Source organism: Micromys minutus (genome assembly GCF_963924665.1).
Source record: "Micromys minutus genome assembly, chromosome: 25".
Classification (NCBI taxonomy): domain Eukaryota; kingdom Metazoa; phylum Chordata; class Mammalia; order Rodentia; family Muridae; genus Micromys; species Micromys minutus.
In genome coordinates this window covers 7,327,029-7,343,232 of record NC_137960.1, presented here as the reverse complement: position 1 = coordinate 7,343,232, position 16,204 = coordinate 7,327,029, and the positions used below count along the sequence as shown (strand labels likewise).

Sequence of the window (16,204 nt, the reverse complement as noted above, 5' to 3'; positions counted from 1 at the left end):
TATACAGACTCAAGCCTGCCTTTCTCTGGAAGCTGTCAATGGATTCCCATCTATAGTGGCTTAGGCTAGGGCCCAAGGGGCTTCTTAGTGACGTGAAGGCCTTGTCCCAAGGTCAGCTACACTGGGCACTGAGGTTTGGGATGAACTTTCAGAATCAAGGTTGATATTTTAGACGTGAGGCAGCAGTAGGAAGCCATTTGGTTTAGCCTTCTCCATTTCCTTAAGAAGGGACTGGTGTGGAGGCCAGTACAGTTTGTTCTAGGACTGGGCTGTGTAATCTCTGGAAAGATGTAGGCCATATTTTCCTTTGTGGAAAGGTATTGATCTCCGGGATGATAACTCAGTGTATGGCTTGGACCCATATGGAGTGAATCACTAGTTAGTAGTGGGCACTGGGGACCTAGGAGGATTTTCCAGGAGGACCTGTGGGTGGCCCAACTGCAGAGTAACTGTGAGCCAGGGTTTAAGTGGAAGCATCTAAAATAACTTAACTCCAGGTCACAGCTAATTGACTAAAGGCTTGGCTACTTTCAAAACTCTCTCTCTCTCTCTCACACACACACACACACACACACAAAGCTTTCAAAAGCGTTCGTTCGTGCAAAGCTTTTTATAAAAACTCTGCTCAGGAACAGGGGAGCCAGTGAAGCGGGTTTTTAACAACCTTGTTAAAGTTTCTTGGTGGAATGTTTGTATGCAGATGTCTTTTACTGTCAGCTGTGGGTCCGGGAGGGAGCCAGAAGGCCCATTACCTCCCCACTCTGGAATCACGTCTCTAAACAAATGTCCAAGAGAAAAATTTCCTGCCTGAGAACCTCCCATCCTTCCTCAGCCAGAGACAGGGATAGAGCACAGGGCTTGTTATCACTGTGCAGGGTGAGGGGCCAGATCTGGGTTCTCTTGTCCTGGTGCTGGGGGAGGGGGGGTGCACAGAGCTGGATTTATCCCTGGGCCAGAAATCTATCTCACCTTGGGGTAAGTGGGGACATCACGCCGAGGCGTTATCTTCTTGTTTTCCAAAAAACTGTATTTACAGGGACAGTTGGTCCTGGAGGGGAGAGGAGGAACTTTGGTTACAGCCATGTACTCTGGCTCGAAGATACCATGTGTGCTGTTCAAGACATCAGAGCAAACGGAGCACACAGCCACCAGCCCCAGCCTCAGACTTGTAGCCCCAACCCTGGAACACACAGACCCAGCCCACTGGATTTGTCCTGGGAGTATCAGTCACAGAGCCTGTGGGATGTTTGGCTCTCAGTCTGCAAATAGGAAACATCCATCAAGCCAGATGCTAATGTAGCCAGAGTTTAGGGTTAGTTTAGTTTCTACGAAATCTTTTTAAATGGTCCAAGTTAAAAAAAAATCTTTTTCTTTTCCTTTGCTTTATTTCTGAGATAGGATCTCATGTAGCCCAGGCTGGCCTCAGACTTGGTATGTAACCACAGATGACCTTGAACTTCTAATCCTCTTGCATGGTAGGATAATAGAGGTGCCTTACCACCCCCAGTTCATGTGGTACTGGAAATAGAAGACAAGGCTTCATGCATAGCGGGCAAGCACTCTACTAATTGAATCACATCCCCCACTTTTGTTGCTGCTGTTGAGACAGGGTTTCTCTCTGTAAACCTGGCTGTCCTGGAACTCCCATTCTAGACCAGGCTGGCCCCAAACTCACAGAGATCTGCCTGCCTCTGCCTGCTGCGTGCTGGGACTAAATGCATGTGTCACTACTATCCTGCTCATGGTAGAACATGTTAGCTCTCAAAGACTCGGCTGCACATGACGATACACAAGTGTAATGTCAGCACTCAGCTAGTGAGGCTGAAGAATCATGAGTCTGCTGCCAGACGGGGCTATAGTAGGAGATCTTGACTCAAAAACAAACAAACAAACACAGGAGAACACCAAAGGGAAACCCTGAAGTCCTTGGTCATCCATTTCCTCCCCAAGTCCCAACCCCTGGACGCCACTCTGAGAACAACTTGGAGTGTCCTTTCAGAAGGTTCTGAGGCATGGACCACAGACATGGCTAGACATCCGAGCCTCCCAACTACGTTTGGTGTTGGGTTAAGAAAAAGAAAAGGGCTGGAGAGATGGCTCAGCAGTTAAGAGCATCGACTGCTCTTCCAGGGGTCCTGAGTTCAATTCCCAGCAACCGCATGGTGGCTCACAACCATCTGTAATGGGATCCAATGTTCTCTTCTGGTGTGTCTGACAGCTACAGGGTACTCACATACATTAAATAAATAAATAAATAAATAAATAAATAAATAGATATTTTTTAAAATTTTTAAAAAAGAAAAAGAGAAAAGGGCTAGAGAGATGGCTTAGTGGTTAAGAGCACTCACTGGCTGCTGCTCTTCCAGAGGTCCTGGAGTTCAAATCCCAGCAACTACATGGTGGCTCACAACCATCTGTAATGAGATCTGATGCCTTCTTCTGGTGTGCCCGAAGACAGCGACAGTGTGTATGTGTATGTGTATGTGTGTGTGTGTGTGTGTGTGTGTGTGTGTGTGTGTGTGTGTGTGTACTGTGTACTTATATATAATAATTTTTTTAAAAAGAAAAAGAGAAAAATCTATGACCTGGTAGGTTAAAATTGAATCTACTTATTTTTCACAGTGTTACACATGAAAAAAGATCACAAAACAGTATATTTAAGTTTCTTTTTTTTTTCTCCTTCAAAACTAGATAAATATACCTATGGGGGGAAAAAAACCCCAGGAACGGGGATTTGCAATGGATCTCAACTGAACCAGTGACCCCCTGGCCTCCATCTAGGTTGTCTGGTGTCTCCCCCAGGCCTGTGCTGTTTCCCAGCCCAGAATCATAAATCTTTTCCCTTTGATATATAGCCTTTGGTTACCTCTCTTCCAGCTGCATCATTTGCGAGAACTACCAGGCTGTTGTGACGGTTGCTGTACCAAGGGGATTCTAACAGATTTAGCAAATTTACAGGATTTGCTATAGGAACCAGCAGAAGGAGCCTATCAAATGTCCCAGAGAAGCCATCTCTACCTCTGTCCTGACCACAAACCCACCCCCTCCCATTTGAAGTCCCCTATGCTCTTGGCTATGTACCATTCCATTCCTTCAGCCTTGCTCACACACACACACACACACACACACACACACACACACACACACACACACACAAACACACACGCCGGTTCTGTTCTGAATTCTGTCTTCTGCATTCTCTGGGAGCATATGGAAGCCCTCCCCAGGCGCAGTGTTGACTGCTGGAATCCAGCTCCTTCCTAGCAACTGAGACCTCAGGGGCAAACTGGGCTGCTGGGTGCCTGCTGACCCTGTCTTGGCCAGCCCCTTCCCCCTCTGAGCCCTGTTGCCACAGGAACCAGCATCCTCCAGCAGGCAGAGCAGCTGGCATAGAGCCTCTTCTTTTTGTTCTGTCTGAAGCTCATTTTGCTTCGTTTCCTGGGCTTCCCTTTCTCCCGTCCCCTGGGGTTCGGTTCATGGTCAGGGCCGCTTGTCTGAGACGAACACAGAGATTACAGACCTCAAGCCTCAGTCAATACTCTGTTTCCGCATTACCCTACACTGGCCTCGCAGGATAGTCTTTCCCTCCTTGCATGGTGCCAGAAACAAAAGCAGCCATATTCCCCAATAAGATGCGCTCTGCCCTGAATGTGAGCTGGCCATCGGAATTTGTTCCCAGAGGAACCTCAGTGAGTCTGAGGAAAATACAGCCTGCCTAAGGCTCTGGCAGACTGTGTACGCCCCCTCTCTTGTCTCCGGGTAGGTTCTGGTGGACCCAGCCCCCTGTCAGGGTGTGTTCAGAAGTGGACAAATGTCAGTCTATTCTTCAGGCTTATGAGCTACTCTAAGTGTAGAGCAAGGCTCATCTCACCTTGTCTCCTGTCCCTTCTGCTCCTCAAGGAAGGCAAGAATGTGGTAGCTGCACCCCTCAAGGGTGTGACCTTCCTCCACAGTCTAGGTAAGTCTACACAGCCTCATCCTGGGTGGGAGGCTTGGTTACTTAGTGTGCTTCTGCACTCAAAATGGGACTCCTTCCATCCGTGAGACAAACAATACCACAGTCTCCATCCTGCATCCCGAACATTAAAGCACCGGGTTGGATAGAAAAGTAGCTACAGGTGCTCGAGCCAAGACTAGGCCTGGACTACACCACAGGCCAGAGCTTCACACCTCACCCTCTGTGAAGACTATCAACATCCCAGTGGCCTGTCTCCTCCTGACAAGGCAAGCCTCCAGTGCTGTCTGCAGAGAATGCTGTCCCTGTGAGCTTGCTGAGGCACTAGAGGGGACCTAGTACTTGTAGGGGGCAGAGGCACACTCTCACTGAGACAAGCCAAAACCCCACTACAAGCAGACCGCCAGCGCTGCTGATGGGGGCTGGCACAGAGGTCACTTGCCCCTACCTGGTCCTGGGAACCATGCCTTTTGGGGTGGTCACAGGCTGAGTGAGGTCTTGGGTCAGAGGCTGTTGAGGTGGTTCCCAGCCGAATGTCTGCCATTCCCCCTCCCCCCCACACGACTCTGGTTCTTCTTAGAGGTCACGTATAATGGACTCTCCTGGCCCCTGAAGAGCTACCTTCACAGGGACAGCAGAAGTGAGCTGATCACTCCGTGTCCTGTGGCTGTAAGCTTCTAATGGAACAAGAACTCCTTAACTCTACGCCGGCTAGCCCCGCCACATGATCCTGAATGTGACACAGTCCCCATAGGACACCATGGTTCACCTCTCTTCCCTATACTGTGCCCTCTCTGTGACAATCAGGCTGGCCATCATTGTGGGACTCTATGAGGACTAGATTTCCCAGTACTCCCTACTTTTAGGTGAGAGGCACGCCCTACCCCCAGCAGGCAGCCTGGCTTTGTTTCACTAGGGGTGTGGTCTCCAGAATGCTTAAAGTTGGGGTCCTACTGAGATAATTTGTTCAGGACTGGTCCTTACTTAGGATGCTGCACAATAGCTGTGGACCCTGGCTTTTGAGGATATTCCTACTGACAAGGCACACAGGAGGCATGTTTTACTTGGACTATTGGACACTGGTTTCTGAGGACATCACCCTTAAAGGGTTATGTGATCCAGACCATAGAAATGGGAGTACCCATTGTGCTCCTCTGACAGATGGGGCTATCCTTGGGAACTAGGACACCTCAGGGTGAAGACTGGGTACTTGTTCACTATAAACCAAACACCTTTGTCTTTTTACCGTCATCTTTAAAAACAGGTATCAGTTGGACATGGTGGCCCATGCCCTTAATCCCAGACAGAGGCAGGTAGATCTCTGTTAGTTTGAGGCCAGCCTGGTCTACATAGTGGGTTCCAGCATAGCCAGAGCTCAACAAACAAACAAACAAACAAACCCTTCCTCCAATCAAAATAACAAGAAATGGACATCCACACGTTCAAGCGTGGAATTTACTGTCACTCAGGGCTCTGGAGAAGAGTTATTTGCCTTATATGTATGAACATTTTCCAGCGATGAAACCCCTTTATAAGAAAATGTAGGGGTCTGGAAAGATGGCTCAGCAGTTATGAGCACCTAGTGCTCTTGCAGGGAACTGGGTTTCTATTCCCAGCATCCACATGGCAGCTCCCAGCTGCCTGTAACTCTGGTTCCAGAAGATCTGATGCCCTCTTTTGGCCACCACGGGCACTGGACATGCAAGTGGCACACAGATGAACCTACAGGTAAACACCAATAGACATAAAAACAAAAATATCTTTAAGAAAATGGGATGGCAGGAGTGTGGAGGGTGGAGAGATGGCTCAGTGGTTAGAGCACCGGCTGCTCTCCCAGAGGTCCTGAGTTCAATTCCCAGCAACCACACAGTGACTCACAACCGTCTCTCATGGGATCTGATGCCCTCTTCTGGTGTGCACAAAGACAGAAATCTTAAAAAAGAAAAGGAAAGAAAATGGGATGGAGTCGTTGATCTCTGATACAACAGGCTTATGCCATCCACGTTGGAACCAGATCAAGGCACATTAGCCTTTCTTTTGGGGGCAAACAAAGCCATAGCCCACCCCACGGTCTCCAGAGGCCTCCTTAGGACCTGCTGCCGCAGGCTCTGGACACAGTCTTACCTGCTGTTTCTGGCTGCCAGCTCCTCCCGCATCTTTTTAATATCGCTCTTGCATTTTTCGATCTCCACCACTTTAAGTCCTTCCACTGGTGACAAAGAGACACAGATGGGGGTCATCAGAGATAATTGCAGGGGTCCAGCCAGACTGGTAGCTGAGATCCCAGAAGGATGCTGGTTTGCGGCAAAGGTTTCTCTATCTTCCCATACTACTGATATCAGGGGTTCCCTCATTTCCCCACCGGCCCAAGAAATAAACAAAGTCAAGGAGGAGCGGGGCCGGACTCAGTCATATCCCTGGGGATCCAGATAACTGGTAAAGGAGCCTGCCAATAAGCCAGTAGCCAGCATGCTCCCTCAGAAATGCTGGGAATGCTGCTGGAAGTTGGGTTCTCAAGGAAGAAAAAAAATTACGTCTGTTACTTTATGACTGTGCCTCATTTCCCTGCTAAAGGCGTGAGCTCAGTTTCCTTCTGGGCTTTCCAGAATTTTCCAAGGTAGTGTCCAAGCTAGGATAGGGTTTCATAGGGATACTGCCTCTTCTGCACAAAGGGACACGGTCAGCTCTAGTCTGGGTGACTTGCTTCTGGGACAGAGAAATTTCTGCCCCTCCCATACAAGGCTGGTATATGCAAACCAAAATGAAGGTCTTAGGCACCAGTGTCTGGGGACAGGGCGGTGGCAGTTTCAGGGAACACAGAGGCTAGGCATATTTAGCCACCCATGTGGTCACCCTTCCTTTAGAGTGGGGTTCTTCATGCTTTCTTGTATAACTGGTATCCAGAGTTGTTAGAGGCCATTGGACGTTCTTCTGAGGACATCACTCAGACACCCTTGGGGCTCCCTAGTCATGAGTTCAGTATGGCCGCCTCAGTCTTGTGCTTTGCAGGCTGAAGGCTTGTCTCTGGGATATGGATGTAACATTCAGCAGATCAACAAGCAGAGGAAGCTGCAGCTCAACCAATCGATGCATCAAAGGCAGAACATGGAGGAGACCCAATAGATCCAAGGAGACATGTGGCAGGTTCCATTCGCCACGTGTGTGTCGCATGTAGCACAGCCTGGCTCTAACGCATGCTCTTCCTGTCTTGGTTTGTAAGTGGTTGGGATTATTGGTGTCACCTACGACTACACTGCAGGTCCCATTCACTCCTCCCACCATCAGATCCTGCGGCAGGAAGCCTGTCCCAAGGGGCGGGTGCTCCATACGGTGAGGCCTTCACAGACAATGGTGGAAGGCCACTGGGCTCATGGCCTGACCCAAGTATCATCCATAAGGGTCCTGGGGTCCTTTGAATATGCTTGGCCCAGGGAATGGCACTCTTTGGGGGTGTGGCCTTGTTGGAGGAAGTGTGTCACTGTGGGCGGGGCTTTAAAACCCTCCTAACCATGGAAAGTGGGGTGGGGGAGCCAGTCTCCTAGCAGCCTTCAGATGAAGATGTAGAACCCTCAGCTCCTCGTGCACCATCCTGCCTGGATGCTGCCATGCTCCTGCCTTGATGATAATGGACTGAACCTCTGAACCTGTGAACCAGCCTCAATTAAATGTTGTCCTTGTAAGGGTTGTCCAGATCATGCATGGTGTCTGTTCACAGCTGTAAAGCCCTATCTAAGACAGGTCCCCTTATCCCTCTCAAGCTTGACCTATGGGTAGGCACAGATACTCCAATCTAAAGTTGAGGTCACCCTGGGGACACAGCCAGCATAGGCCATCTGACGTGCTGGCCTGCAGAATTATCTGCTTTGGAATCTGGCAAGTGCTTGTGGACTTCGGAAGAGGTGCAGTGCCTGCTGAGGACAGAGAGGGCGATGGATGCCCCTGGAATTAGAGTTACAGATAGTTATGAGCTGCCACGTGGCTGAGTGGCTGGAAACCAGACTCGGGACCTCTGGAACTGCAGCCAGTGTTCGCAATTGCTGAGCCACCTGCTCCAGCTCCAACTGCAGAAGGGGTCTCTGTGGGCTTCTGTACCTTGTTCCCTCCCCCTGCCCAAAAAAATAAATAAATAAAGATTCAAGAGTGAATTCCTAAGGGAGATGCTGGCTCTGTGGAAAACGGCCTTAGCAGTAGCTAAAGGAGATCTCACCTTCTTCCACACTAAGAGCTAACAGGAACTGTGGGCATACTCTCTCCTATCTGCAAAGCTAAGGGACTCCACTCAAAGATGGATCAGAGAGCTAGCTACTTTTCAACCCTTTTTCCTGGGACTGCTCTGAAGGCTTGCCTCAGGCACACTTCCCGAACACACCGAAAGACTGGTTCAGTCCAGTTCAGTAAGGAAATTCTGGATTGTTTGCATATACCCCCTGCCTACCTCTGTCTTCGGGCGTCACCTGTGTTTAGGTTTTGGTTTAGGTCCAAGGCACAAGTACAAAGAGGAGACCGGCAGAGATGCCCTGTGTCCCCACCACAACACACCAGGAAGGAAGTGAATAGCTCCCGGCAGGACGGGAGGCAAGGGTCAGGCTGTTCCATGCTTATGAAATCACCTTTGACCCCCCCCCCCCCCAGTAATCCCAGACTCCTTAAAAGCTAAACATTTACACAGAAAGGGAGAAAAGAGCTGACAGTCACAGGAGAAACGTGTGTTTGGTTTAAGGTCAAAGAGCAAGCAAAAAATTCCGTTCACTTACAAGGTCAGCGTGACGTGGGGGTTTACAGCTGGATGTCCCTTACCCTGAGACGCAGACAACAGTTAATGACACCCAGACGGACCTGCAAGTGCACACCTGCCTTCCAGTGTGTCAGTCCATGCCTTTGGGTACATGTTTGTGCATAGTTGTGTGTCTGCATGAAGAAGAGGCTTTAGGTGTCTCCCCGGCAGCCTCCCAGCCACACAGGGCCAGGATCCTGCAAATACCACTCGATTTCAACAAAAGATCCTTGGCAGATATTAGGTAGCGTACTTGGAATGGGAACACCTTTGATTCAAACGGTGGGGTCTTTACAAGAAACTGATAAGGTGAACTTAGAAATGGGAGCCCGAGGCAAGGAGGGAACTATTCGAGGACAGGGGCAGCCGCAGCCATGTAGTGATCCCAGCCCGGGAGAGGAAAGATGGCTGCTAAGCACCAATGGCCAGAGTCAGGCTAGAGCTGACTGTCCCTCAGATCCCAGAGGAGCCAGCCCGGCTGACACTTCCTGACCGGGAGCTTCTCAGAGTGGGCATTGCTGTGACCCACACGCGCCTCCTGTGTGCTTCCCTGTGCTGGAGTGACCACTAACTTTTCTGTGGCTCCTCATCATCCTCAGGTAGGACAAGATAGTCTTGAGGACCCAAAGACCAGCTGACTCGGGGAAAACCAATGTACTTTGAGAGGTACACATGGGACCATGGGAAATATGTGTCTGCTTATTCCCCTGAGCCAGGTCTTACATGATAGAAATTTGGTTTCTTGAGGGGGGGGGGAGAGAGAGAGAGAGAGAGAGAGAGAGAGAGAGAGAGAGAGAGAGAGAGAGAGAGAGAGGGGCAATTAAGAATCAAGGGGGGAAAAAAAGGAAAAAAATGGCACCCACTCTATTATACAAACAGAGTCAGCCACATGTCTCCTAATGGCTTCCTGTTTGAATTTTGTTTACTCAGCCCAAGATAATAAATTGGGTGCCCGGGTATCACTAGGCTGAGCCTGACAGTGACAGAGGGGCCTGGCTGTGGAGCTGAGGGTGGAACGCGGGCTCCGAGGGCCTGTGGAGTGGAAGCATCAATCCTTCATGGATCCTGTCACTCCGGATGAGGTGACTTGAAGCTATTTTCCCCTCCCCCGAATCTGGCTCTTTGGAATCGGAATGGAAGTTGGATTTGACACTCTCTTGCTTGCAGTGGTCAGAAATGGAGACCAAAACGTCCCATATTCCAAAAGCTGCAGAGCCGTGTGAGGAGAAGATGCCCCTGCCCCACCCCCACCCTGCTCCCCATTCAGAGAGCCACAAGCCGTACAACTCTGGCAGAGGTTCTAGTGGGTCAGACAAAAGCCACTTGGGTCTATGGTTTGTGTTCTGTGCACAGACAAAGCTTCATGCAAGCTGCGCTGTAACAGAAACATGTGCTTAGATGCGTCCTTGTCCACCCTCTGTGAAAATCCAAAGTGGCACAGAGGAAGGACGCATTTGCCTTCATCGCTGACCTGCTCACGCTTCCAAGCAGCTAATTCCGACAGAGGTTAACAGAACATAAGCAGGAAGGAAAAAAAGAAAGAAAGACTCCACTCACATTCTACCCGTTTCTCCAGCACGGCCAGGTGATTTGCAACTTCTGCTTTCAGCTCGTTGATCTTAAATGCTCTGTGGGGCAGAAGCGGGAAGAAAAGATAAAACAGGACACCCAGGCCAGCAAATGTTCATAGGTCTCTACCTGGGGTGAGGTCTCCAGGGAGGCTGGGGAGGGGACCAAGAGAGCAGGAGGTGCTTTTAAAAGAATGCATCATGTCCCTGAGTCTGGGGGTCATCACTACTCTGTCGTGGGCTCTCTGAGTAGACTTGAGCTGGATTGACCCATGCCATCATCCTGCCCTGCCCAGTACGAACAGCTGTGGGGTACTGTCCTGCTCCATGGTGGTTCGATCATTTGGTTCAAAGTGACAATAACATACCACATAGGAGTCACGTTGGGAAACTGACTACAGAATTATACAGTGTTGGCAAACTAAAGGGAAGCCATCTACCCACACAGCAGCATCTCAATGGGAAACACTCATTTGTAAAAGGGTGTTTTGTAGATGGCTCCGAGCCTTAGAAGAACGAGGGGGATGGATTCGCCACCTCCAGAACTCATATTTTACAGGTGGCCACCGGACATGGTTTTGGGGATACGGTGAAGGTTTGCTAAGATAAGCTGGGCCAGGCTCGCTACAGAAGATGCAGAGGCCCGACTATGGCGAGCTCCTGTAAGTCTGGAAAGGAAGTACAGAGAGCATACGGTACCTGGAGAACTGTTCTGCCACCTGGGCCAGCACACCCTGGATGAGTTCTTCTCTTTCTACAAACCAAAGAAGAGAAATGTGGAGACAGGCAGGTGGCTAAGGGTACTCTCCCTGTGTGAGCTACAGGCAGTTCCGTAGAAGAATGTTTGGCCTGTCCCTCACGGGCAGCAGGGTCTTCCTGGGTACAGGTTTCTCCTCTTCTCTGCTGCCTGCTCGTTCTGGTCCGCTGCCAGTCAACCAGGGAATGATGTTCTCTGAGCACTGCCACGGCTGATAAGATAGGCAGGCAGGCTTCGGGGGCTCTAAATATAGGCAGTGTTCTCTTGGTGCTCATTTTATGGGGACAATAACCATGGCAGAGTGGGGTCAATGCACCACTGAGTGAAAACGTGGTGTTCTCAGGATGGGCCTTCAGAGAGGAAGCGGGCTGGGTGGAGCAGGCCTGGCCTCCTCTGGCCTGCCCTGTAAAACTGGGCTGGAAGGTTGCTTTTACAAGGTTCAAGTCCCACGCTGATTATAAACTTGTCTCTTTCCTATTTCCTGACCAGCCCAATTCTGTGACTTGCGGATGGTCATGACATCACCCTTTGAAGTGATTTCTCTCTGTGCTCTTGAGAAGGGAGACCTTTGTGTCCCAGCTAACCACTCACTTGGGGCCCCAAACTCAGAGACTCTATAAAGGAATTTATAGCCTCTTCTTTGTTGGCCTGATGCTTAACTCTCACCAGCAACCGAAACATAAGAAACCAAACCAGCATAGCTGAGACAGTATTTCAAGAATTTAGTCTGCCAGTGGGACTCAGAAGCTAAGAAATGGTCCTGTGGGGCTGGAGAGATGGCTCAGCGGTTAAGAGCACTGACTGCTCTTCCAGAGGTCCTGAGTTCAATCCCCAGCAACCACATGGTGGCTCACAACCACCTGTAATGTGACCTGATGCCCTCTTCTGGCATACAGGCATAGATTCAGGCAGAACACTGTACACATAATGGTCACAAACACATAGAGAAGACGATACCCGACAGCATCCTTTAATACATCGAAAATCAGCACCGCTTGTCTGTGTGTGGCGGCGGTGGTGGCACATACATGTTGTGGCACATGTATAAAGGTCAGGGGACTACTCGTAGGAGTCAGGTCTCTCCTTTCACTATGTAGATTTGGGGGACCAAACTCAGGTCACCAGGCTTGTTGGCAAGTGCCTTTAACCACCAAGCACCAAGCCATCTTGTTACATTACATATGATGTATTGTAGACTCACATTCTATTGTTGGTAATAAATTCAACGCAATACACCTTTATATCTCAGTATATGGAAGGGTGGGTCAGGAGTTGGAGGGCCAGGTAGGGGGAGAAGAACAAGTGTAAGGTTAGCTTTAGCTGCACAGTAAGATCTTGTCTGAAATGGAAAGAAGAGGAAAAGCTAAACAATCATTTAAAAATCTTCATGTCTGGGAGGCAGAGGTAGGGGGATTGGCAAATTCATGATAAGCCAGCTAGGGCTACATAGCAAGACCCTGACTCTAAAAACAAAACAAAAACCAACGGAAAAAGTTAACATCTGTTATTAGACTCAAAAAAGCGGTTTTTAGGGGCTAAAGAAATCTTCCAGAGATCAGGAACACTTGCTTTCCCTGCAGAGGACCAGGGTCTGAGTCTTAGCACCTGCATGGAGGCTCACGGCCAACCATCGGCATAAATCTCCAGTCCCAAGTGATCAAATGCTCCCTCTGGTCTCCATGGTTATGAGGCATGTACACAGACAAACATGTTCAAGTCAAACACTCCCCCTTAAACAAACCTCAAAAACTTCATTCAAATGATTTTTTAAAAAGTAACCTAGAGTGCTTCAATTTTTTAGACATGTTGGGAGGGAACCTTCCAGAATGCCAGTGGTAGCTATCTTTTGTTTATGAGATTTCCATTTTCTTATTTTTGATGCCTCAGAGAACCTTTATCCCCCCCCCCCCCACACACACACATCTTAAAACACCATCAGTCTAAGGAAGAGAACATTGCTGACACCAGAATTCTCCTTGGCTTCCCTTAGCCCCCTTCCCCCCACAGGCCACCTCTGTTCTGATCTAAGCAGATGCTGGCCCAAGGCTTTCACAGGAGTGCAGATGTGCTGTGAGTGTTCTCCCGTGTCTAACGGTGTCTGAGCCTTCTGAGGAGAGACTGGGTTTCGTTCGTGCCCCGTAGGAAGGATCTGCCTTGTTAGTACCACCAGGCTAAGGCCCCTAAAAACTCCAAAAGTAGCAGTTCAGGTCATCACCCGTGAGAACACCATTTTAAGCAGCACGTGTCGGGGTGACACTGTGCTTGTGCAGGCAGATGACATGTCACCGTTGCTTGAGGAAGTTCTGCTGTTGGGGCTGGATGGTGTGGCCCGCTATGTGAGCCCCGGAAGATGTTTCCAAGTGTGGACACCACACTCCACCTCTGTGTGCCCTCAACAACAAGCTGTCTTAACACTCCCCCCTGTGGACATTCAACATGACAGGAGCAGTAGCCCGGTCTACCCACTTCCGGGCATTTTCTGCTCCTTTCCTTTCTTGCTTCCGGCAGGATTTGCTATGTAGTCCAGGCTGGCCTCTGACTCGGGCTGTCTGTACTGCAGCTTCCCATTTGCTGGGAGCATCAATTTCATCATGTCTGGCCCCTACCTTCTCCTCTCCTCTCCCCTCCCCTGTCTTCTCCTCTACTTTCTTCTCCTCTCTTCTCCCCTCCCTTCCTCCTCTTCCCTCTCCTCTCCTTCCTTTCTCCTCTCTCCTCCCCTCCCCCTCCTCCCCTCTTTCCTTTTCTCCCCTCCCCTCTCCTCTCCTCTCCCCTCCCCTCCCTTCCTTCCCTCTCCTCCCCTCCCCTCTTCTCTCCTTCCTTTTCCACCCTCTCCTCTCCTCCCCTCTCCTCTCCTCTCCTCCCCTCTCCTCTCCTCTCCTCCCCTCTCCTCTCCTCTCCTCCCCTCCCCTCTCCTCTCCTCCCCTCTTTCCTTTCCTCCCCTCCCCTCTCCTCTCCTCCCCTCTTTCCTTTCCTCCCCTCCCCTCTCCTCTCCTCCCCTCTCCACGCCCTCCTTCTCTCCCTCCACAACATGAGGGATTGTAGGGTCACAGCACTGGGAAGGTTGAACCACTAATCAGCCTGTTAAGTGTCCTCTGCTTTACTGCCTATAGGAATCCTTCCTGTGTCATGTGACTTTACGCTCCCTGTGTGTTCACTCTGTACAGGTTCAGAGCAGGTTCATTAACCCCAACCCAGCTTCCGGTTGTCTGCCTCCCTCCCATCTACCCAGGTGTCAACCCAGATGTCTGCCTTAACCCACTTCCTCCTGGCGGCCACCTCCCTATGGGCAGCTAACTACAATCCACCTGACTCAGAAGCTGTCCTCACATCCGGCACACTCTGTGCAGCCCCATGCCCTATGCCACAGTCACCATTTCGCCAACACCGAGACCTCTCAGAACTCATGTCTGCTTGCTTTAAATCACCAATTAAAATTCCCCACGAGGAACCCTATGGGGGTAATTTCAGGACACAATAAAGGCATTAACCTAGGGTCACAATAAAGGCATTAACCTATAGGTCATCTTCTGTCTTTGCTCTTGAGCTCCTGGCCTCTCTGTGTGGCCCACAGGCAGCTGTCTATCCTAAATAATGGCATCTTTATTTGACGCCTGTGTCTCCTAATCATCTAAACAGTGCTTCCTACCTAAGACCCAGAATGCTTTCAAGCGAGTGGGTGTAGATAACCCATGGCCCCCGGCTTCATATCCTATCAGAAGAGAAGTTGCTTTTTATAGTGTCTCTTAGAAGCGCAGCTCAAAGTGTCAGTCAGAGAGGCACCGTTGAATAGTTCCTGAGTCTAATGACTGGTTTTCTGAGAGGCCTGCCCCTACCACGAAAGAGAAGGGCCTCTCTGAGCCTCTGGAAGGGCCTCAGTGAGCGTTCACAGCCTCCTTGATGCAGTGGGGTCTGAGGTTACTTATCAAGAAATCTTTAAAAAAAAAAAAAAAGCAGCAGTTGGAATTTACATGAGTTGCTGATCTCTGAGTATTCACAGAAATCCAGAAGTCATCACGCAATTAGTATTGTGTGTGTGCATATGTATATGTGTATGAGAGTATGTATGTGAGTGTATGTGTATGTGAAAATGTGCATGTGACTATTTGAGAGTGTGTGCATGTATGTAAGTGTGTGTGTATATGAGTACATATTTATGTAAGCATGTGTGAGTGTATATGTGACTGTGTGTGTGAGTGTGTATATGTGAGAGTATGTGGGTATATGAGTATATGTGTGTATGAGTGTGTGTATGTGACTGTATGCGAATGTGTGTGCGTGTATGTGAGCATCTATATGTGACCATGTGTGTAAACATGTGTATATGGCTGTGTGTGAGTGTGTGTGTATGTGAGTGTGTATGTGTGTAAACATGAGAGTGTGAGTGGGTATATGAGCATGTGTGGGTGTGTATATGTGTATGTGAGTGTGTGTACATATGTGTATGTATACATGAACGCCACATTGCACCTGTGTAGATTCAGGGATGACTTGCAGGAGTTGCTTCTTACCTTCTACCATGTAGTTCCTCAGATTCAAACTCAAGTGGTCAGGCTTGGCAGCAAGTCTCTGACCCACTGTCCACATTTCTATTTATTTCTATTTTATTCACAGGTAAAAGAGAAAGTTTCCAGAAAAAAAATAATAAAGACATTGAATTTCATGAAAATGAGCACACATCCATCAACGCTCTGTCATGGGACGAGGCTAACGTAAAGCTGAGAAGGGTATGTAACCCTGCATACTGGAAGAGGAAAAACCTCAACATAGTAACCCAGGGTCCCACTGTAAGAACCCACAGACAGAGTACAACACAGCAGGAGGAGAGACAGGAAAAAGCAGGACACAGAGAGAAAGCAGTGAAAGAGAAAATAATTAAGCCATCAGCTCTGTAAGAAGGGCCGACAAACCAACAGACTTTCAGGAAGAGCGTCAGAGATAAAGACAGAGCTATGGAGGTCGGGGACAAGCAAGGAGCTATCACTATAGTCCCTATAGACACAGCCTGCCAGGGGCCTGTGAACACCTCGCACCTACCGACTTGACAACCAGTTCCTGCAGAAACCAAACCACAATGCATCCAGGAAAAAGTATTTTGAACAGCTTTCAACTATAAAGGAAAGCAGATCTAAAGCTTAAAACTCCACCCCTCA

General features: G+C 49.4%; 1 protein-coding gene across 3 annotated transcripts in view; it reads right to left on the bottom strand.

The window, feature by feature from the left end:
- Positions 1–16,204, bottom strand: part of PDE9A (phosphodiesterase 9A) — an 86,496-nt gene that overhangs the window by 20,802 nt on the left and 49,490 nt on the right. For all 3 annotated transcript variants that reach the window (XM_080937675.1, XM_080937674.1, XM_080937676.1), the window contains 4 exons: positions 10,997–11,051; positions 10,287–10,357; positions 6,080–6,164; positions 970–1,048 (listed from right to left, as the gene is read on the bottom strand). In XM_080937675.1, the coding sequence (XP_080793801.1) occupies positions 970–1,048; positions 6,080–6,164; positions 10,287–10,357; positions 10,997–11,051 (290 nt within the window). The remainder of the gene's footprint in view (positions 1–969; positions 1,049–6,079; positions 6,165–10,286; positions 10,358–10,996; positions 11,052–16,204) is intronic.